Raw genomic sequence first — 23076 nt, 5'->3', positions numbered from 1 at the left:
AAAATTCTTTTCAGATTGGGGAATTTGGCTTTGTTTAGGGGACAAAATTCTCCATTTTATATGTATTCTCCATTATATATGTATTCTCCATTATATGTATGTAGGCTGTCTGTTTTCAGAAATGTCTGATTTTGGAAATCATCTCTGGTTCTCCCTTCCCATCCATGCATCTCCCCTGGGACAGCTCAATTCTCAGTTTCTCAGGGTTTCTGTCACCCAGTGGTGGCCACAGTGGATTTCTGGAACTGGGCCTGGGCTGCACTGTTCTTTATGATTTTTGACCAATTGATTTCCCTCCCTTCCTCTCTTGACTAATACCTTGGACTTGTTAACACAGAGGGCATCTTGTTTTTTAAGGTGAAACAATTATTGCACACTTGGACTGGCTCAGTCTAATTTGGTGACAGCTTTTCACTAAGGGATCTCATTAAAGTTCTGCTCTATTTGTATTTATCAGCAGCTGCAAATACACCAGCCTGATGAAATCAAGAGAATTGTACAATGTTATCTGAAAAAAACACTTGGCCAGAGATAGGTGTTTTTCTCTGATAAAGGAATAGGACAATTATCCCACTTCCTGCAGGAGAACCAAATAACAGAATAACCCTTCCAGAATGCAGCAACACGTGGCAGGAGTCACTTCAGCAGTGATTTATGGTCTTTTCAGCAAGAGGAAAAAACATAGAAAGCACCTATAATCTGGTTTGATTTTTGCTGAGTGCAGCTCAAGTGCTGGAAGCTCTGCAGAAGCTGAAGGGATGGTGCTTCCCACCAGGAATTACCTGAGTGGAGAGCACTGGGGGTGGTGACAGTGAGTGTCACCTATTTGTTATGCACTAAGTTCAGGGTAAATTGAAAGGAAAACCAAATTATTTATTTGTTCCTGTAAAGAAAGTAGAGGAATTCATAATTTCATTTATTTGCATAATCCAAAATTCTTGCATTGCATTTGGGTTAAAAAAAACTCAGTAAAAAATTTCAGTGATTTTTTTTTTTAAGAGTGAAGGACCTTCCAAGGGGTGAACTTTGGGGGGCTGTGCTGCACATCTGGTCATTGCCTTTCCCTTGGAACTTTCTGGGTGTTCCCTCCCCATGTTTATCCACCCCTTTCAAAAAACTGTCCCCAAAAATGGCAGTTCTGGTGTCACAAGCTCCATCTAGCAGCAGTGAAGCCCCAGGGGAGATGCTTCAGGTGATCAGTCTGGGGGGGATAAGAATGGTGATTTCTGGTCAGAGGTAAGAGGGTGGGGTGGTGGGAGGTCAGAGTCAAAGGAATTGGTGGCACAGGGATAAGGCACAGTCCCTGCTCCTGCTGTGTGAGGATGGGTGGATGGATGGATGGATGGATGGATGGATGGATGGATGGGGGATGGATGGATGGATGCATGGATGGATGGGGGATGGATGGATGGATGGATGGATGGGGGATGGATGGATGGGGGATGGATGGATGGATGCATGGATGGATGGATGGATGGATGGATGGATGGGGGATGGATGGATGGGGGATGGATGGATGGATGGATGGATGGGGGATGGATGGATGGGGGATGGATGGATGGATGGATGGGATGGATGGATGGATGGGGGATGGATGGATGGATGGATGATGGATGGATGGATGGATGGGGGATGGATGGATGGATGGATGGATGGATGGGGGATGGATGGATGGATGATGGATGGATGATGGATGGATGATGGATGGATGGATGGATGGATGGGGGATGGATGGGGGATGGATGGGGGATGGATGGATGGATGGATGGGGGATGGATGGATGGATGATGGATGGATGGATGGATGGGGGATGGATGGGGGATGGATGGGGGATGGATGGATGATGGATGGATGGATGGATGGATGATGGATGGATGGATGATGGATGGATGGATGGATGGGGGATGGATGGATGGATGATGGATGGATGGATGGGGGATGGATGGATGGATGGATGGGTGATGGATGGATGGGGGATGGATGGATGGATGGACGGATGGACGGACAGACAGACTGCATCCCGCACAAAGGGCTCTGCTCCTTCTGGAAGGAGGGAAAAATCCCACCATGGCTTCCTTGGCAGTCTGTGAGCAAGAAGTAGAAGAAATCTTGGTGCTTTAGGGATGCCACCTTGGCTTGAACCAAGATCCTGAGTGCAGAGCAAAGGGCTGATGCCTGTGTGTGGCTGTATCTGGTCCTGCAAGTGATCCCTGCTCAGGGAGGAGGCCTCCTAGCAAGACCTGGTTTGAAGAGCAGGAGATGTGAGGTGGTTGGAGGCTTTCTTGGAGGAATGGTCACTTTTCCTGCCTGTCCCATCTGCTCCAGTTGGTGTTTCACCCTCTGCAGCACTGCAGTTTTCACAGGGCCAGGCGAGGGGTACAGAGCTGAGCACAGAGAAACCCACACAGGAGACTGTGTGTTGCTGCTGAATTTGTGAAAGTCACCACAGCCTCACACTGGGAAGTGAATCTGCTGGCACAGTGTTTGCAGGGGAATTTGTCCTCCTTGTGTCCATACCCTGGGTTCCTGCATGCTGCCCCCTCCTTTCATGCCTTGCATCTTGGCTTTTGCTGGGTCATGCTTTCTCCTCTCTTGGTGCTCCTAGTTCTGATGGATTGGTTTTTACCTTTGGAAAGATATGTGCTCTGCTAGCAGCAGAGTTAATACACTCCTATGGCTCCATTACTCACAGATGGCTGCTCTTCCCTGTCAGGGAGCTGGGAAAAACTTCCTCCCCTGGCAACAAGATCAGGATTTGAACCACTCTTTGTATTCCTGACAAGCCATGAGGAAAAAAAGTCCTCAGTCCCCCATTCCTTTTATTGTGATGATCTCTTGAGTCAGGAGCATTAGGAATGTTTTCTGGTTGGTGATGGAGAAAAGTCAAAATTGTCATCTCCCAGACCTGTGCTGGCCCTGAGAGGCAGAGGAGTGCTGCTCTTGGGAATGCTGCTGGGGCAGGGACTCTCACACCCCTGCTCTCACAAAGGGACTGAAGGCATCTGGCACTGTTTTTATTTTGTGGTGCTGCTTCTGTAGATGGCAGGGCTATTTTGAGGTTTATGGGAAGGCTAATCTACCTGTCTGCATGTTTTATATCAGCTTTGTTCCCAAACAAGTGCAGAGGCTGGCTGTGAATTTCCAGCCTGCTTTAGTGCTTGGCAGTTTTGGGCAGAAATGTTCAAAAATGCTGGCTTGGGAAGTGCATCCCATCTAAAGCTCAGCCCACATTGTGGCCTGGGGTTGGAAACTCTTCCTTTTCCTCACCCCTCCAAGGTGGAGGCTCTTCCCTGCTCTGCAATGCAGCTCAGGGCTGTGCTCAGTGAGGACAAGGCAAACTCCACTGCAGCCACTCTCTGGTGCCAGCAGGAGCTGCAGCTCTGCCCAGGGCTTGGCTCTGCAGCAAGGAGTGCAGCTCCAAAGGAAGGGTGGCTTCAACACCAGCTGGCTTTGTGAATCCTCTGTCCCACCTTGTTTTCCCCCTTGGCCACCCCTGGTGTGTGAGGAGCTCAGCACCCATCACCACATCCCCACCCCGTGGGGTTCAGGGCTGGATTCCTCAGCAGCAGAGATCAAAGCTGCTCTGGGGTGATTGATTTTAGCAAATACCATGTCAGTACCACTGTTTGTTGTAAGAGCCTGAATGAGAGATGCAGGACTACAGGCAGTCTCCAAAATACAATTTATTGGATCCAAGGTGTCACAGCACTCCAGGGTGGTGGGTGACAGAGCTGTGCCCACAGCTGTCAGCTCCAGCTGCAGGCAGGCCTGGAGACCCTGAGTTTAGGTTACAATGCATTATAGACTTTGGGTTTGGTTACAATGCATTATAGACTTTTCTTTTGGTTACAAATGCATTGTAGACTTTTCTTTGCTGAGCATCTTAATGCAGTAGAACCAGTCTGTACCTTAACTATTATCTACAGCCTATCATAACTACCATAATTACCATATTCATGTTACCATTCTCCAATCACTATAAGTTGGTACATTACAGTTTAAGCTAGAAGTTGTGTTTCAGTTTTCTCGCAGTGGAAAATTCTGAGACCTTTTTTCTACTTGCAACATTTGCTGTTTTGTTTGCCTGTGCTCTCTTTCTGCTTGGTAAAAACATCTTCTTGTTTGGGGTGGGTTTATCCTTTGCTCTAAGCCATAAAACCCCTTCTAACTAACAGACCCTTTGCCTCCTTGGTTATCCAGTGAGACTGGCTCAGCAATTCTTTTCTTCTATATCAAAACTTGCTTCCATCTCTATTCCTTCTTCAGATTCTACATTGAAAAATCTTTGTGCTAAGCATCTGTGAGACTTTCTTGTCAAACTTTCATCCTTCCCAACAGTTTGTGTTGCCCAGCAGAGGAGCTGGGCTCTGTGTGCTCTCCTGGAGGAGCAGCCCACGCTGCAGGTGAGGGTTCCTCTGGTGCAGGCACAGCCAGAGGGGCTCTGTGCTTGCCAGGCTGGTGCTGGGCAGGGCACAGGCTCATGCTGGGACCCAGGGCTGGATGCTGGGGGCTGCCAGGCTGTAAAGCCCAGGGAAGCTGGGACAGGGATTTTCCTGCCTGGCACTGAGCAGAGTCCAGTGGAGAGGGTTAAAGTAAACAAGCCAGGGGCTGCTGGGCTGAACCCAGGGCAGGGCTGGGGAACTGGGGTGGTTTTACATCAGCACCAGCACAATCAGAATTCAGCCCATAATTGTTTTGTCTTGGGTTGTCAAAAAAACCCCAAAAACAACAACAAAAAAAGCAGTGCTTATAGTGTAACATACACCAGTGTAAGTGAGATTAAGTCTTTAATTATTTAGCACTCTGCCACTACTTGAACCTGATTCAAACTCTGTCATTTCCTTTACCAATACTCTAATTATGTTCTCCTTTTGTCTGCAGGACTGTGTGCAATTAAACCAGTACAAGCTGCAGAGTGAAATAGGCAAGGTGAGTACTGGGGTTCATGCTGGTCACACCAGCCTGTGCCACACATCTGAGTAGGGCTGGAGAGGCTGTGCCAGCCCAAGGGACCTCACTGGCCAAGGCTCCTTGCAAGCTGTGTTTGGTTTGGGGGCTTTTTTGAGTATTTTTGAGGTTTTTTTCCATATTAGTTTGAGCAAGTTTTGTTCAAGGTCGCAGTGGAGTTACTTCCTGTGAAATCTGGATTTATTTTTCCTCCCTCTGAAAGTGGTTAAGCTGGCTCCCTTTCAGGGGTGTTTGCTTGCCAAATGTAACACTAAGAGCCTTTGATGCATTACTACAACACAACAAGGAAACAAAAACCCAAAAAGATGATCAGGGCAGGTGTTTGGTCCCCATCAGGACTAAGTTAAAAGTTTTTACATCCCATGAAATGTTTCTTTAATTCTAGTGCACGTTTAAAAGCTGCAGAATGATTCAAAAGCGATTCCTGTGAAGTTATTTGGAGGTCTGGGCTGGTGAGCAGCTCAGACACCTGCACCTCTGGCCATGTGCCATGGTTGCAGATGGTGGCTCCACAGGCAGTGCTGCTGTCTGGGGCTGTGTCTCCCTCTGCAGCTGCAGGCACAGGAGGCTGCACCCTGAGCTGCAGACACCTCCAGCACCAGCTTAATTTAATTAGCCCAAATGCCTCCAAAAGGAGAGGCCCCAGGCTGTGGGATGGCACCCCCACCATCTGGGCCATGGGCTGTGCATTTGGCTGCTGGCAGGGGAGAGGGTGCAGGTGGCACTGCAGGTGCCATCCCAAGCTCACACACAGCTTCAGAGCCACCTAGGGCTTCTGTGGGATTCAAGGAGAGTGTGAAACCTCCTCTCAGGTGGATTTGTCCCTGCCTCCCTCCTTCCCTGTGGGTCACAGCAAGCAGGTGGGCACTGGGAGGCTGGGAGAGGGTCTCCTCAGAGACCAGAACCTTATTTCAACTCTCAGTGAAGTCAAGAGAAATATTTTGAAGGCTCTGGTGCTCATCCCACTCATTTATTCAATAGACATATGTCAGGGATAATACCTGATCATGTCTTACTTGCATAAAATGAGTGTTTATTGGGCCTTTGGAAAAACAGCATTTTGGATGGAGTTTGGCTTCAGGCTGTCCCTGGAGCTGTGGGTACAGCAGCAGTCCAGGTCTGCACCTGCCTGGGCAGCATGTGCTTGGTGGAACAGGAAAGGTGCTCATGCAGAATTTCCAAATTTGCACCGAGAAAATTTTTCTCTCTGCTGCTCACCCCTGTGTGAGTTCAGGCAGATGTGGTGGCCTTGGCTCAGGGCAGGGGGTGGTGGGGTAGCACTGAACTCCTCCAGACATGGATAATCCATCCAGCCCTGCTGTGGGGTCACATCTCCTGCAGACTGCTCAGGGCTCTGCATGCTCTGGGGCCTTGGGAGTTGTTTATTTCCCAGCTCTGGTCCACCAGTATAGGGATGTGCTCTCTGCTGACAGAGTGACAAAACTATCTTTTGTTTCCTTAAAAAAGAAAAAAAAGTTTAGAGGTTTGTTTCTTTGATTAGGTAAAAAGACACTTCATAGAATTTAGGAGACTTCACTTCAAACTTAAGGACAGCCAATTGGACAGGAGCTAAAAAGTCTTGCTTAAGCAATTTACTAAAAAAAAGAAGAGAATAAAGAAACTAATTGCTTTTGTGAATTGTTTTACTAGGAGCAAGAACTTCTTGCACCTGGCTCAGTTTTTCTCTGTAAAGAGTTTTGTTATTTTGCCTTATATTAAAACTTTTCTGTTTCCAGCACTACTACAGAAACCATCTTGCTAATTTTATGCTTTCTAAAGTAGCTGAGCTATCTTGAGTGTGATACAGATCTCTAAAAGCTTTTAAGACTTGGCTAGAAGAAACCACATATCACCCCAGCCTGGAGCAGCAGGAGGCTGAGGTGGAGCTGCTGAGCTGACCCTGCAATTCCTGTTCATTTCCAGGGCTCCTACGGCGTGGTGAAGCTGGCCTACAACGAGAATGATGACAAATATTATGTGAGTGTGCCTCTGCTCTGCTCCTCTCTGTGCTGCTGGCTGCTCTCAGCAGTGTCCCTGAGATTTTGGGGGGCCTGCAGGAGCTGAGGCTCCCTCTGGGCACGGAGCTGCTGCGAGGGAGGGACGGGTGGGTGCCTTATGTAACAGGCAGAACATGCTGCTGATCTGCCTTGGCATTTTCTAGCTATGAAGCAGGTCACCTGAAATTAGAGGCATGTGGGTGGTGGTGTTCAGCACCTGCTGTGCATTGGAAGCCTGGCCTGGAAGGAGCAGGATAGAGTAAATCAGGGCAATCCTGATGATGGGGAGAAAATGATGCATCTGACTCCATGGTTAGCAGAAGGCTAATTAATTACTTTATTATTCTATATTATTCTATACTATATTACACTACATCTAAACTGAGTCTGCACAAACACCCAACTGCACACAACTGCCCAGAATCTCATTACTGTCATCCCACAGTCCCAATACACAAACACACCTGGCCCTGACAGGCCAAGGAAACAAAGCACCATCACTCTGGCTAAGCAATCTCCATATTGCATTCTACTGTGGCACAACACAGGAGCAGCCAATGAGATAAGAATTGTTCTGATCATTCTTTTCCCTCCTTCTCTCACTGCTTCTCTCAAGTCCAGAGAATGTGAATCCCACAGCAGGAGTGTTTTGTAAGGAAATAGGGGAGTTTCTCAGGAAAAGGCTGAGCAGGGTAGTGGAGCTGGGCACTGCCAGGCTCCCTGCATCTCACCCCCGTGGGGATGCCTGGGGGACACTGAACCAGGCTCACTGCCAGGGCATGAGGTGTAGGGTGCAAGACTGAAGGTAAGTCTTGGGGTTTAACAAAGCCAGAATTGGAGTTTCATATTCCAAAAGGCTGCTTATGCTGGAGGCTCCTGCTCTGGGCTTCTCCCTTCAGAGGCAGCTGAATCTCAACCATCCCAGCTGGAATTCCTGTGCAGTCTGCATGCAGATGTGCTCATGTCCCTGGGCTTGCCCTGTGGCTTGTTTTGTTCAGGCTGAGAGCAGGAGCTGGAAGGAAGGAAAACTTCCTTGCTATGTGTGGCTGTGCCTGGAGGCTTCTGGAAGGAGCTTGCAGCAGTTTCTGATGGATGCCAGGGCAGGAATCTGCTGAGCTGTGGGGTTGCAGTGCTGTTGAACCTCAGCCCAACACAGCCCTGCTGCTCCACAGTGCATTTGGTGAGAGTGGGGTGAAAATGGGCCCATGAGAGCAGCCAGGCAGGCTGGTGTGCTGCCTTGGGACAAAGGGGAACAGGAATGTGCTGTGGTACATAAAGCATGCTCATTCCCACTGCTCCCCAGGTAGTTTTTCCTCCCTGACTCTTTATTACAAGTGACACACCAGGCTGAAGTGGTCAGGTGGGAATTGTATGCCTGTGGGTATTCCTCAGCCTTTCTGGGCTTCCAGCAGGGATGGAACTGCAGCAGGAATCTCTTGAAATGAAGGATGGAAGAGATGAGACAAAAATCTGGCCAAGGTGCCCTGGAGCTGGCCAAGGAAAGGAGCCACAATTCTTTCCATCTCCCATCCTTTCCAAGCTGATTCACAGCTGCACCACAGCTTTTTCCAGTGCCTCCTTTTCTCTGCTGCCCTCCAAATCCTCCCTGCCATGCCCTGCAGCAGGATGGTTTGTTCTGCAGAGGGATGGTGCCAGCCCTGGCTTCCCTGATCCATCTGTCCCACCAGCACAGGCATGCCAGCACTGGTAGCACAGAGTGGGAATGCATCACATCCATAAATCATGTTTATTTCCAGATGAAAGTATTTTTTCCTTTGAAAATTGTAATCCTTACATTTTGGCACTGCCTTTTTGTTCAGGAAATGCCATTGAGGTGCCCAGTGTGGGCAGGGCATCTGTTACAGCTCAGCCAGGAGAGCTGGGTGTAGGGTAGCACTGCCTGCTGCACTCCTGTCCCTGCTCTGGATGCAGATTAACCCCATGAATGATGATTTAGCTGGTCACATCCAAACCAAAGGGTAGCACTGCCTGCTGCACTCCTGTCCCTGCTCTGGATGCAGATTAACCCCATGAATGATGATTTAGCTGGTCACATCCAAACCAAAGGGTAGCACTGCCTGCTGCACTCCTGTCCCTGCTCTGGATGCAGATTAACCCCATGCATGTGGATTTAGCTGGTCACATCCAAACCAAAGGGTAGCACTGCCTGCTGCACTCCTGTCCCTGCTCTGGATGCAGATTAACCCCATGCATGTGGATTTAGCTGGTCACATCCAAACCAAAAGTGAAAGCCTGTGTGCAGGTTAGCCTGGTGTGTGTCAGTTAATCCCCACTTAATCTTGGATTCCAATCTAAGCAAGCACTTTAAAGGTGCTGCAGCCTGGGAGGGGCACCGTGCCTGGGGCTGTTTGAGCCTCACCTGGGGCAGGCAGGGCACAAAGACCCCCTTAGTGCCAGCCCTGCAGGGATGTGCTCTTGGCTTCACCCATCTCCGTTTGGGCTTGAGCTGATCCTGGGCTGGGAGGGTGATGCTGGCAGGTGTGTGGAGGGATGGGCCTCTCTGAGCTCTGTGTCCCTTGTCCTTGTCCCCCTCTTGGCAGGGCAGGGGAGGCTGATCCCCTCCCCAGTGCAGCCACATGCCTCCACCCTCATCCTCCCAGCCAGCTGTGCTTGTTTTCTGGAGGGCAAGCCGTGGTGGAGACACCTCTGCTTTTCCAGGACATTCATCCAGCTCAGGAGCTGGCAGGCTTTTCAAGGCTTCAGAGGAACAGCTGATTGCATAACTGGCTAATGGTTGCTTAGCTCTCCACCTGCCTGCTGTGCCTGACCCTGGGGCTCTCCCAGAGCTGAGACAGCTTCCATCCTGCCCTGCCTGTCCTTCCCATCCCTGCTCCTCAGCACAGCACCCCAGAGCTGCCTCGTGACTCTTACCAGCAGTTAAGAGAAGCAATTGGGATTCTAACAGTTGGGAAGGGCCTTTTCTGTGTGTTTGTTTTCCCCCAGATTTAGCCCTGGAGGGTGTTTTTTGTCTCAGCAGCCTTTGGTGATTTCCTTTAGTGAGCAAGGCCAGGTTAGATGGAGCTTGGAGCACTCTGGTCTACTGGAAGGGGTCCTTGCCCATGGCAGGGAGATGGAACTGATGATTTTTAAAGTCCCTTGCAACCCAAATCATTCTATGATATTCTGCTTCTATAACTGATTTTGATTTTCAGTGGTTCAGCATGAGGCCAGGGTGTTGCTTTCTTTTTTATTGTCTTTAAGCTAGTGTGCTGCAATAACAAGGACCTAAATTGTAAAAAAAAATAAGAAAAAAAATTTATTTAGGGGTATAATTCAGAGTGTGGCTCCTGATTCTTGCTGAGGTGTGGGACCCTTTGCTGGCTCCCTTCAAAAAGGCAGAGTTTATAGGGAGCAAGGACTGAATAGAGCTCCTGTCAAAGCCAAAGGAAAGATTGCTGCTGCTTTAATGAGTTTTGGATCTGGCCTAGAATTAGGAAAAACTCTCAAGAAAAGAATTCAACCACCACATTTGGGAAAAAATGTGGATGGGTTGTGTTTACTTTGTGGGTTTTTTACCTTCCACTAAAGATGAGGGAGTGCTTCTAAGAGCTTTGCCCTTGGTTGCTGTGAGCACCACAGCGCCTGGCAGGGCTGTGAAGTGTCCTGGCTCACATCCCTGGATGCAGGGAATGTGTTAGGCCGTGGAAAGTGGAATTTCTGCAGCAGGTTTGTGAGCCAGTGCTCCCTCCAAGGAGGAGACCCCACTGGAAAGCAGAGCTGGCTGCCAGAGCAGAGCACCCTGCTGCTCCTGGGGCTCGTGGAGCTGTCACAGCTGTGGGGCTCTGCCCAGGAACCCTTCACACTGGAAAGGTTTCAGTGTCTCAGCTTGAAGGAGATGCTTTGACAATGACTAAGGGAAAAATCAAAGGCCAAGCTCTGTGAAAAAGCAGCAATAAAAAGCAAAGGCAAATGTGTCCAAGGAGAGATCTAGATTGGAATTGTTGTGCTGATGGAATTTGATTCTTTGATGCCTCAGGTCATGTCTTCCTCCTATTTTCAATCTCTAAATCAGCCTGCAAAGAAAAGTGGTTATGATGGGCATTTGTTATGCTACTGCTGGAACAAGGCAACAGCCTTTAGATTGTCAGTGGATTTTTCTTTTTTTCATCCTTCTTTTTTAATCTTGTTTCCTAAGAAACAAGATTTGTGTGATTGTGCTCTCTGCCTCTGTTTGTACCTAACAATCTTTGCACAGAGGGCTGTTTCCTACCAAGTCTCAGTGATGGGGAGAAATTCCTCCCAAGTTCCTGAAAGGAGTGGCTGAACAAAGGGCTGCAGCTGAGCAGGAGGCCAGCAGCAAGCCTTGAACTTTCCAGCCCCTGGAGAACCCACTTTGGTTGTCATCCAGGAGGGAAGGGAAGGCACAGCTCCTGCATTTCCCATCCCCTGGCTCACAGAACAGCTGCTGAACCACTGCCAGGGCCGTGGGGAGCAGGGAAGGGATCTCTGGCTCAGTCCAGCACCTCGTGCTGTTCAGCTGAGGGCTTTGAGGGGCTGCCTCAGCCAGGTGACAGCTGGGGACAGGTGAGCTCCAGGACAGCATCCCTGCTGGGGTGGCACTGTGTGGATGGGGCACAGCTGATGATGGAATTCTGCTGATGGGATAGGAGGTGACAAACTCAGGACAGGATTTTAAGGCCATGACAGCTAAGCCTGTCTGGTTGAGGATTTTCTTTCAGTTCTAACACTCCTCTTTGCCAGCAGAGCTTCCCTCTCAGCTGCTTTGTCTGAGGGATGTTGTTGTTAGGCAGGACAGGTGAAGAAGGGCTGGGAACACCCTCTGGTCTGTTCAGCATTCCCACAGAGTGCCCTCATGCACTAGCAGAGGATTTAGATGGTTAATAGGGATTTTTGAGCAGCATCCCACTGCCCTGGGAGCTGTAGTTGGGACTGTGCACAGGCTTCTGCCCTTGCAGCACAAGTCTCTCCCTTAGCAAATAAAATGAGATTCTGAGCACTGTGAGAGCATCACCAGGGAAAGGTGATGAGTTCACTTGGCTCAGTCATTTTGTCACCCTTCCCTCCCAAAACCAATGGCCTTTCTGCCCTTGTCATTACCCACAGCTTGTGGTCCTGCTGCTGTGTCACAGGCACTCCTCCTCTCCATAAGCCTGGGATCTCCTTTCCCTTAGGCAGCTTCCCTATGGCTTCCAGATGTAGGGTAGATAGGAAGAGAGCAGGAAACTTAGAAAATAAACACACATCAAAGAGAAGCACACAGTTCCTGCTGTTTCTCCAAGGGAGATGTCAGGACCCGCGTCCACGCTCGGGAGGAGGATGTGTGGAGGAAATCTCCAGGCTCCCTCTTTTCCTGAGAATACTGAAGCAACACTTGCCTGTGCAAAGGGAAAATCCCTCAGCTTGGCTCTGAGCTGGTTCTTTATCAGAACAGCATTATCTGGGTAATTAGCTCTGCCTGTGAGTACAAATGTCTGGCTCTGTCAGGCACTGAGCCTGGGAGGAGAGGTTTGCTGAAGCATCCCTGAGATGCTCCCAGTGCAGCAGCCACCATTCAGGAGGGAGCCTGCTCCTGCCAGCTCTCTGTAATTACAGTAAGGCTTCACTGCCACCTGCCCTCCTCTCTGCTCTTGGGATAATTAAGTGCTTCTGGCCTGTTGCATTATGAACTTTGCTGTTTGTCCCTGTTTGAGTTTGTCAGCACAGTGGGACAGTTCCTCTCTTCTGCCCCAGCCCTGCCTGTGCAGTAGCAGATACTGGTGCTCCAAACTGGTATAAGCACATCCTGGTGCTCCTTCCAGCAGTAGTGGTGTTTTGCAGTCAACTCTGCTGCAATGCAGTCACCCCCCACTGCCCCTCAAGTGCCCTTCAAGGAGTTTGGGTGACAGCAGGAGCTCCTGTTCCCTCTATTTCTGTCCCCAAAAGCCAGTCTTGTCTTAGCCATGGCTCCTCTCTGTGCCTTCCTGCTCCCTCCAGCCTCTCCTGGGAAGGACTGTCCTGGTGTGGGCATGGCTGCTGGTGGTGGTTCAGTTCCTCAGGCTGAGGCCCCCAAGCTCCCAAACTCAGGAGCTTTCAGCAGCAAATTGCAGCTTCTGTTTTGTCCTTTTTCTGAAGCTCCTTGCCAGAAGGCAGCAAGGACTCAAGATGGGATTGGAACAAGAGGAGAGTGCTCCTCCTGGGTTGGCAGTGGTTGAAAGAGAAAATGGATGTACTAATTCCTTTGATTTTTCTCATAAATTTTCATTATGGAGAGATAAAATGGGAAGCGTAGGAAGTCCTGCAGGCTTGGTCCTGGCTGTATTTGGAGGTGGTTGTGCACATCTTGGATCCTCTTCCAGCAGACCATGAGTCACTTGGCTGCCTGTATTGGACACAGAGCTGTGCTAAGTCACAGATAAGCACTTCTGAGTCTGTCTCTCAACACCATCATTTCTAACAGTTGGTTGGAGCTGTCAGGCAGGATTGAAACACTGCTCAGTGTCTCTTCTCAATTACATGGGTGCAAATCCAGAGGATTTCACTGGATCAGTACCAGAAATAACAATCCTTTCAGCAAGCCATGAACCTGGAGCACTGATGGGACATGGGGATGTTTGGACATGTGGTGCCATCATTGCCAGGAACAGCAGCTTGGGAAGGAGCTCACTGGAGTGGGTTTGGTGACCTGTTCCTGGTATGGGGGTTAAAAACAGGTAATGGACAGAAACCCTGCCTCTGTGGTACTGATGCAAAATTCCTGGGAGTTTGACTGTGTGTTGCAGGGCTCCTTGGTTAGTTAGATTGTGTCATTCCAGTGGGAATTACTTTTGGATGCTATATTAATAGGAGTAACCCCTTAGGGAGGGGAAGGAGTGAGTGACCATCCCAGCTCCTGGAAGCACAGACTGTTTTCCTAAGCAAATTGTACCATGAGCTGGTTTCTCATTAAATATTTATGTGCTGGGCCACTCGGGGGGTTTGAGTGGCCCTCCAAAAGGTTATTAATGCACAGAGCAGATGGAGGCACAAAGACTGTTTATTAAATTCAGATTGCCTTTTGCCACTATGCTGATGCCAGCTGGGTGGCAGGGAATTACCCTGACTGTGGTGGTGGTCACAGGGGTCCCAGGACGAGGGAAGAGATGAGAATCTTGACTCCATGTTCAGAAGGCTGATTTATTATTTTATGATATATATTATATTAAAAGAAAATTATATACTAAAACTATACTAAAAGAAGAAAGGATTTCATCAGAAGGCTAGCAAGGAAAGGAATGGAATGATAATAAAATCTTGTGACTGACCAGAGAGTCCGAGACGGCTGGGCTGTGATTGGCCATTAATTAGAAACAACCACATGAGACCAATCCCAGATGCACCTGTTGCATTCCACATCAGCAGATAATCAATGTTTACATTTCATTTCTGAGGCCTCTCAGCTTCACAGGAGAAAAATCCTGGCAAAAGGATTTTTCATAAAATGTGTCCGTGACACCCTGACCCCTTCCCACACCTCAGCTGCCTGGGTTCAGTTTCCTTCTTGTACCCCCTGACAAGACCAAAAATGAGATGAAGCAGCCTTGAAGTGGCTCTGAGCTGGAGCATGGCCATAACATCATCCAAAACAGTGGGTCAGCCAGAGGAACCCACTTCTTCCCCCAAGCTTCTGCCCCAAATGCAGAAATGGGGCTCCTTTTTCTTTGTCCATTTGAAAATGAATCTTAAATTCCTTGAAATTGAAATTCATTTGAAAATGAATTTGATTTTTTTTTTTTCATTTGAAAATTAATTTGAAAATTTTTCATGGGGAAAGATGAATGGAACAGATGGTTCTTTCAGGAAAGCCTGGGTCAGTGTCTGGTGTGGCCAGCACTGACCAGGACCCTGCTCTAGGCTGAGGAGCAGCCCTGAGCCAGTCCCTGATGCCCAGCACACTCCAGGTCACAGCAATCAGCTCTTTGGCTCTTGTTCAGTTTTAACACTGCTTTCTTCTTTCCTCCAGGCTATGAAAGTCCTCTCCAAAAAGAAGCTCTTGAAGCAGTATGGATTTCCACGTGGGTATCTCACATGTAGAGGTCTGCCTGTTGTCCTCAGCCAGATTTCTCTGTAGGAACCTTGTCTGCAAGGGGTGCAGAGTGGCCTCCTGTGACAGCTGCCCATGTTAAAATGGAGCTGGTTAAAAGGGGGTGGTGAGGGGGCAGATACAGCCACAGGGAAATCCAACACCCTCAGTAATGAGATGCCTGGCTCTGATTTTTGTGAGTCTCTTTGAAGTGCTGACTCTTCCATGTTCACCATTTTTGAGGCCTAATTAAGTATTGGAATTAGGCAGGGTGTTCCCCTCCTTTCCTTACCCTGGGATAGCACCTGGCTGCAGGCTGGGCCATGGGATGCTGTCAGAACCCAGGGCATCCCTCTGGCTGTCCTGAGCAGCCAAGACCCCTTCCAGGGGGCTCAGAGACCCTGGCACAGAGCCCAAGACCCCTGTGGTTTTGATTATGACCCATGGAGCAAATTACCAACCTTAGATGAAGATCTGCAAGCCACAACAGTTTAAGTAGAATGATAGTGAATTTATCATGGGGTGGAAAAAGTAGATTTTGGGGTTTTTTAGAATGGGGGTTCAGGAGGCAAGATGGAGGAATCTGGGCATGTCCAGCCTTTCTCCTTCTTCTTCTTGGCCCCATCTTCTGCTGTGATGTTGGCACTTTTAGATTGATTTAGAGTAGAAGCTCACTGTCTAACATAGGTGACAGGTATTGGAAAGGAATTGTAAATATTGTATATGTAGTTTTTAGTATAAAGACATAACACTGCCCTGGGGGCAGGCAGAGTGCCTGGACTGTCTTGCTGAGCAGACCTTGGCTGGACAGCAGAAAGAATTTTATAGATAAGATAAAATAAACAACCTTGAGACTGAGAAATGAAGAGCCCTGACTCTTTCTTCAAGCACCAGACTGGGAAAAGAGACTTTCCAACTTTTCTTGGGGTCACTCTGAGCAGCCAGAGACCCCAAAGGATGCCCCAGCTGGGAGCAGCTGCTCTCAGTGGGACTTGGAGAGCTCAGCTCCAGCTGGGAGACTGCAAAGCTCTGGGATAAGAACAGGTGATGATGAGATCTTGCAGAAGAGCTGGAGGGGTGTGCAGAGGGGCCAGTGCTGCCCATGCTGCTGCCAAAGGAGGAATTCCTCACTGTGCTGTCCCACTTGCAGGTCGGCCTCCTCCCAGAGGCTCCAAAGCATCCTCTGGAGAGCAGCCCAAGCCCATGGCACCCCTGGACAGAGTCTATCAGGAAATAGCCATCCTAAAGAAGCTGGACCACATCAATATCGTTAAGCTGATAGAGGTGAGCTGCTTTTCCACCCTAAATTATGCTGAAACCAATCTGGTTTGTATTGCAACAAGAGGGTTTTTCTTCAACTGTTCCTACTTCGGCCAGAATTGGTTTAATATAGATGTTCATAAATTTAGGCTGGTGATTCCAAGCAAAGTGTTACTGACTGTGCAGGACAAACTGCACTCTCAGCCTGGGCTGATGCCCAGGAGAAGGCAGCTCACTGTGCTGGTAGAAATGGCAGTGAGCTTTGATCATGAAACTTGTGTGCAGACAAGCCTGGGAAGGTGCACAAGTGCAAGGCTTCAGTGCCATTTTCATTATTGACTGAGGTCAGTTTAGGACAAGCAGTGCCTTTATTGGTAGGCTGTTTCTCCAAATACAGGCAGGAGCCCAGATTTTTCTGGAGACAGGAAAATCTGTCCTCCAAAACCCCTCCAAATTCTCTGCAGGACTCTCTAAATATGAGCCTAAATTATTCTCAGTGTTATGCAGCTCAGCACAGTGTACTGGGACTGTTACTTGCTTAAAAATCTTTTTTTTTTTCCTGCTGTTTTTCACTTTTTTCCCTCTTTCCCTTTATTTCTCTGTGATCTCTCAGGTCCTTGATGATCCTGCAGAGGACAACTTGTACATGGGTATGTGAGTCTCATAAGCTAACAGAACCATCTGGGCTTGGGCCTGGTGCTGCAAGTGCCACGTGCCAGGACTCGGGGTCAATACTGCAGGAAACTTGTGCCAACCTCTGCTGACTTTTTTGTTTAAACGCCTGTAAATGCAGCTGGGATGGAAAGGCCCTGTGCAGTAGGGTAAGGCAACCTTGTGTCAGTCCAGCTGTGCACACCTCTTTGCCATGGGGACACTGAGAGGACCTGGCAGCTGCTCTGTCCCAGCTGATTCCAGCCCCAGAGGCAGGAGGGAAGGGAAAGGTGCAGGATGGTTTCCTTGTCCTCCTGCTGTGGAACTTCTCTAGGCTGTGGATGGTGGTGGGGACTCCAGAGTCACTCCAGTCTTGTCTTGGAGTGTTCCCTGTGACCTCTGCAGAGGCTCAGGACCTCCTGAGGGAGCAGCACTCCCACCTCTGGTGGGGAAGCCATGCCTGACTGGGTGTTTATGCAGAGGGTGAGGCAATTCCACCCATTTTGTCTTCCTCTCCTCCAAACTCTGACAGTGCCAGCCATCCCTAACCCCAGTTTGGGTAAAACATTGAGGGACAGGCCTGGTAGGCCCTGAGGTGCCCTCTGAGATGGGCTGGAGGAGGGGATGGCTGACCCTTTTACATCTCTGCTTCCCCAAACTGTTTCCTGATGAAGCAGGTTCAAAGACTGCTCCTCATGAAATAATTATGGGACACTTCTGAAGCTGCCTGGAGGAGGACTCTGCCTAGCAAATGAAGCAATTTGCCTTTGAAAGGCCACTTTTCCCTCTGGGCTGAAGCCCCAGTGGCATCTGGCAGCATCTCAGAGTGATGGCACTGGTGGTGGGGAGGGTGACTGAGGCTGTTGTTTGAAGGACTGAACTCCTGGGGATGGAGGAAAGGGGAGAGATGAGGTAGAAAGCTGCAGAGGGGAAAAAACCCCCCAAAACTCCACCAGGCTCTATCTGTGGAGTGAGAGAGCCATCCCAGAAACAGCAGAACAGCAATGGGGAGTCTCCTGGTCCTGTTGGAGGTTGTGCTGTCCCTGAGTGATGAGCAGAGCCATATCCTTGTTGTCCATGTTCCATCACCCCTTTCCCCTGCCTGGAATCCCCTCAAGTTCAGGCACACCCAGCTCCTGCCTCTGCAGCTCCCTGGGCAGAAGGAGCAGCACTGCTCAGGGTTGAACCTCCTGCAAGTGGGTTTGCTCCCTCCTGCTGCTGCCCCAGCTGATGAAAACTGCACCTTTCTCCTTCCAAAAATGCCCCCCAGTGCAGAGCAGGTGTAGAGGAAGAGGTGTTTGCTCCTTGCCTGTGACTGCTGGGATCAGGCACTGCTGTGAGCACTTGGGGTGGGATGTCAGCAGGCACTGAGCAACCTGCAGAGGTACAGGGCAGTTGAATGATTGAATGGTTCCACAAGCTGCAGCTTCTGGAGGGCAAGGTGAGCCAATTCAGGCTGCCCTGTTGTGTTTGTACCCAGTGCTTTGGGGAGGGGATCTGCTCAGATCTTTTGAGAGGTGCAAGAAATCCCGGTGTAATTCATGGGGAAAGAGCTCTCCTGCTCTAGATAAAAGCAGATCCTTCTCCTGTTTGCAGAGCAGGATCAGAAAAAAGCTTTCCCCCAACCTCCTAATCAGACACACAAACTCATGTGCTCTTGAAACCTCAACTCAGAGCAGCAAATCCTCCTCAGTGGCTCCTGCCAGGGAGGGTTTGCCTCTGACAAAGCTGTAGCTGTGCTGCTGATTGACACAGCAGAAATGGAGCAGCATGTTCCTACAGCATCTCCTTTGCTGTCAGCAGTTTAGTGGGAATGTCACACCAAACACCCTCCCTTGGAGGTACAACAGGGCTCAAATCAAGCAGGGCTGACACCCAGAGCAGCAGCACAATGGGTGATAAATTAGCACCCACAGTGTCCCTGTGCAGAGCTGGCAGGAGGGGGGATATTTGTCTGTGCTGGAGAGATGAATATTTTCATTTTGCGTCCTCTGGTGTCCTTGTCATGGGTGAGGGAAGAGAAATGAGTGGAGATAAATTGATTTTTGCAGGTATGGGAATGGATGTGTGTTTGTAGGTGATGAATAACAAATAAGCCCAGGCTGCTCTTCTCATTCATTCATGGTTTATTTCCTTTTCTTGCAGTGTTTGACCTCATGAGGAAAGGGTAAGTAGCCCTCCTGGGACCCCTTCTGTTGAAAATTTTGGTGTTCTTCATCAGGTTCCCATGTGAAATGGAGATTTGATCTGTCCAGTGGGGCAGACCCTGTCTGCAGGGCGGGCAAAACCCAAAAATTCCAGGTTGCTACAGCCTGGAATGATGTGGTGAATAGAAATGGGCTGGGAGGACATGTCCTGGTGCCAGACTCTGATCTGGAAAACAAATTCTGTGACAATTCCTCATCAGGTGCCTGGAGGAAAAGGTTTGAATAGGAACATTCTGCTGGGTTCCCCTGACCCAAGGGGTGTGTGGTTGCACCAACATTTACTTGGCACCTGCTGCCTCACTTTGCCCTCAGCACCAGCCCCTCATGGGGGGCTGTGCTGTTGTCACATTTGTTTTCCACAGTAGAAGAAGGGATAAGGTGCTAAGAGGTTCCTCTCTGCTCCTTGCTACGCCTGCACTGACTCTGCAGCCCTGCAGTCCCTGCTCTGAGGCCAGGATTTCTGTGCCCAGGCTGGAGGAGATTCCCAGAGGGGTTTTTCCTGTCTGTCCCCATGAACAAGCTGCCAGCTCCAGGGGGTTGGTAGCAAGAGGCTCCTCAGTCTCCCTGGTGATCAGGCTGATGCCTGACCTGTAGGAGAGGGAGCTCCTGGAAACAGCTGAGGCTGGGGAACCTGTGGCTCATCCAAGAGCAGCCTGGCTGCCTCTGGCAGGAGGCAATTAGACTCCATTAGTGGCTCTGCCAGCCCTGCTCTCACATCTCTCCCTGGTTTCAGCAACAGAAAAATGTGCATGAAAGAGGGAGGGAAGGCAGTGGCAGGAGAACACAAATGGGAGGTGAAGGTCATCAATCCAGTGGGCAGCCAGGGAGAAGAGGGAAATGCTGCAGGGAGGATTTGCTGCTGGGTGCTGAGGGGAAGGGCCACAGAGCCTGGTGTTGGCAGGGGCTGTTCTCTGGCAGGGTTTGGCTGCCAGGAGGGGGTCCCAGGAGCACTCAGTGGATGTGTGTGCACAGGCAGAGTTAGCCCCCAGTGCAGGTCCTTTGTTGCAATAGGACACGAAATTCACGACATGCAGAAGCTGAGACGTCCAAGGTAAAAAAAAACATAGTTTGTTTTTGAACTCTTAATATTTATGGACTTTCAAAAGTGACCATGGATTGGAGGATGAAATTGCTACTTCTCCAGCCACACTAGTCAAACTAACAATCTATTTTTCTTCTTTTAAAAATATTTTAAAAAAATATTTTAAAAATCAATTTTTAAAATAGATGTTGAGATATATTAAATATATAAATATATTATATTTATTATATATATATTATATATTATAATATAATATATTTAATATATTATATTATATAATTTATATAGTGTATATATAATATATCAAATATATTTAAATATATATACAAAATATATTTTTTAAATGGTTTTAATATATTTTAAAATATTTTAAAAATCTATTTTCTTCTTTTAAAAAGAAATACAAAACAATATTAGTTCACATAAAAAGTATGTGGAAAAACTCCATTACAAAAATGTAAACATCAAAATCTTAAAAAAAAAACTTAAAAAAACAAAGCAACAGTCCTTAGCTCCAGCTGTTCATCCACAGGGGAACAGCAGATTGTGGCTGGCTCTTAGAGCCTCTTTGCCCTCAGCTTTCAGCAGGCACAGGCAGAAGAGGGGCTTGTAGTGCCCTGTGCTTCCCTCAGCAGTGGCAGCATTCAAAGGAAAGGAGAGGAGAAGCTGACCAGGTAACCTTGGCTGTTGAGGGCTGAATGGCTGAGCTCTGGTGGTGGCTGAGCCCTGAGCAGCTAAATAGGCTTTTAAAGCAGTTCAGCACAATGCACAGAAAACATTCCCATTTAACCTTTGAGCCAGTGGTTGGTGTGTAGGTTCTGCCTGAGTGGAGCCCAGCTGCACAATGATGTTGTGTCAGGGCTGAGCCCAGCAGGCAGGACATGCAGAGCACAGCAGCAGGCACTGTCCCCAGTGCTGACTGGGATCTCATGGCAGTGCTGGTGCTCACAGCCATGGGCAGCTTCAGCAGGAAGCTGAAGGCCAGGTCCAGCTTTGTTCTTGTCCCATTGGGACTGTCAGTGAGTGGTGTTTTACTTTGTGCAGACATCAGCAGTTAATCCTGAGGATGATGAGGATGTGGCTCATGCTGGCTCAGGGCTATGCAAAGCCACCCATCACTAGCCAAGCTCAGTAACCAAAGCATCACCACCTCCAGAAAGAACATTTGTTTTGTTTGCAAGGTTTTTTTTGGTGGGTGGTTGATTCCCCTCCTTCCCCCCAGTCAATTCATTTTAGGTTTCACAAACAATATTAAGCCAATAAGGTCTGTGCCAACAAATTGTGATTCTAATCCCGCTTCCTGATACTTGCAATCCTGACTGTTTGTCTGGGTGAGCAGTTTGTGTCATCTGGCTTCTTCCCTGCCTCCCAAATAACTCTCCCACTGTTGGGAAGCCCAGGCAGGCTGGGAACAGCTCTTCTGCTCCAGCTGCCAGTGCCAGTGGTGCTCCAGCTCCTCTGTGGAATCAGCGATCTCCCTGCAGGGATAACCCATCTCTGCCCTGTCACAGCACCTCCTGGGAGCCTCAGTGCTGGCATGTGGTGATGGAGAACAAACTGCTCCCGTGTTTGGGTGTTGCAGAGCACTGAGAGGCTGTCCCTGTCCCCACCAGGCCTGTCATGGAGGTGCCCAGTGAGCAGCCCTTCAGCGAGGAGCAGGCTCGGCTCTACTTCCGAGACATCGTCCTGGGCATCGAGTACTGTGAGTACCCAGCCCTGGCAGAGCCTCTGCCTTGGCCCTGGGGGGAAGTGGGTGCATGGAAAATTCTCCAAGCCTGCCAGGAGGCTCACACAGCGTGCATCTGTATGCAAAGCTTGAGATAAGAAATGCTGACTTAGAAATGCCATGGAATAGGACAAACATTGCTGAGAGAGAAACGGAGCTAGGAACAAGTTTCAAAGGATGGTCTTGCAAAAAAACACTGGATATTGTAAATGCAGGTCTACTGATGAGGGGGGAGAATGATGCATCTGACTCCATGTTCTCAGAAGGCTAATTTATTACACTATACTATACTAAAGAATACAGAAAGGATACTTACTGAATGCTAAAAAGATAATAATGAAAACTCCTGACTCTTTCCAGAGTCCTGACACAGCTTGGCCCTGATTGGCCAAAGAGTGAAAACAACTCACAGCAGAACCCAATGAAACAATCACCTGTGGGTAAACAATCTCCAAACACATTCCACATGAGCACAGCACAGGAGAAGCAAATGAGATCAGAATTGTTTTCCTTTTCTCTGAGGCCTCTCTTGCTGCCTTTCAGCTTCCCAGGAGAAAAACCCTGGGCAAAGGAATTTTTTCAGAGAATGTGAATGCCACAACTAGATACTTTGGAGAACTAGAACTATAAAAGATGCATTGTAGTTGGGCCCACAAGAGGTAATTTTAGATTATTGGCTTTAAGGCATTTACACCATGGTTTGGCTAAAGCTGATAGACCAAGAAACACTTACAGTGTTTTGTAATTAAGAAATAGTTGGCTTCTAATTGTGATTGTGTGAATTATAACATCTGTATTGTCCCACCTTTCTTATGAGACTGAAATTAGAAGAAAAAGTTTTTAAAACACCTCTCAGTTGCCCTATCTCTGAGTCAGAAAAGGGTATTGTCCAACACCCCTGCTCAGCTGGGGAGGGGCACCTTGGCCCTGGGGGGCTGTTGGATGAGGCAGAGAGGTTATTACCTTGTGTTTCAATTGCCAAATAGCTTTTGATTAGATCCATTAACAGTAGCTCATAAAGCAGCTCCTAAATCTCTTAGGTTGGAAGGGCTCTTGTGGATTAATAACTAGACAATCAAGAAAGTTGGAATACAGCTTTCACAACTGAGAATAGTCACCAGTACAGTTAAACAGAAAGTTATAATGTGGGCTGGGTTGTTCAGAGTATTCCTAAATGACCAGGAAAAGGGTAGAGAACGATAAGA

At 48.7% G+C, this 23076-nt stretch overlaps 1 protein-coding gene across 6 annotated transcripts in view; it reads left to right on the top strand.

The window, feature by feature from the left end:
- CAMKK1 (calcium/calmodulin dependent protein kinase kinase 1) overlaps nucleotides 1–23076 on the top strand; it is a 100394-nt gene that overhangs the window by 45110 nt on the left and 32208 nt on the right. For all 6 annotated transcript variants that reach the window (XM_071448006.1, XM_071448007.1, XM_071448011.1 and 3 more), the window contains exons 3-9: nucleotides 4882–4929; nucleotides 6892–6945; nucleotides 14926–14977; nucleotides 16136–16269; nucleotides 16859–16895; nucleotides 19042–19063; nucleotides 21759–21847. In XM_071448006.1, the coding sequence (XP_071304107.1) occupies nucleotides 4882–4929; nucleotides 6892–6945; nucleotides 14926–14977; nucleotides 16136–16269; nucleotides 16859–16895; nucleotides 19042–19063; nucleotides 21759–21847 (436 nt within the window). The remainder of the gene's footprint in view (nucleotides 1–4881; nucleotides 4930–6891; nucleotides 6946–14925; nucleotides 14978–16135; nucleotides 16270–16858; nucleotides 16896–19041; nucleotides 19064–21758; nucleotides 21848–23076) is intronic.

The sequence above is a fragment of the Agelaius tricolor genome, unplaced genomic scaffold (genome assembly GCF_023055355.1).
Source record: "Agelaius tricolor isolate 1412-34295 unplaced genomic scaffold, bAgeTri1.0.p SCAF_25, whole genome shotgun sequence".
NCBI lineage: Eukaryota > Metazoa > Chordata > Aves > Passeriformes > Icteridae > Agelaius > Agelaius tricolor.
This window is presented reverse-complemented; position numbering and strand designations above follow the sequence as displayed.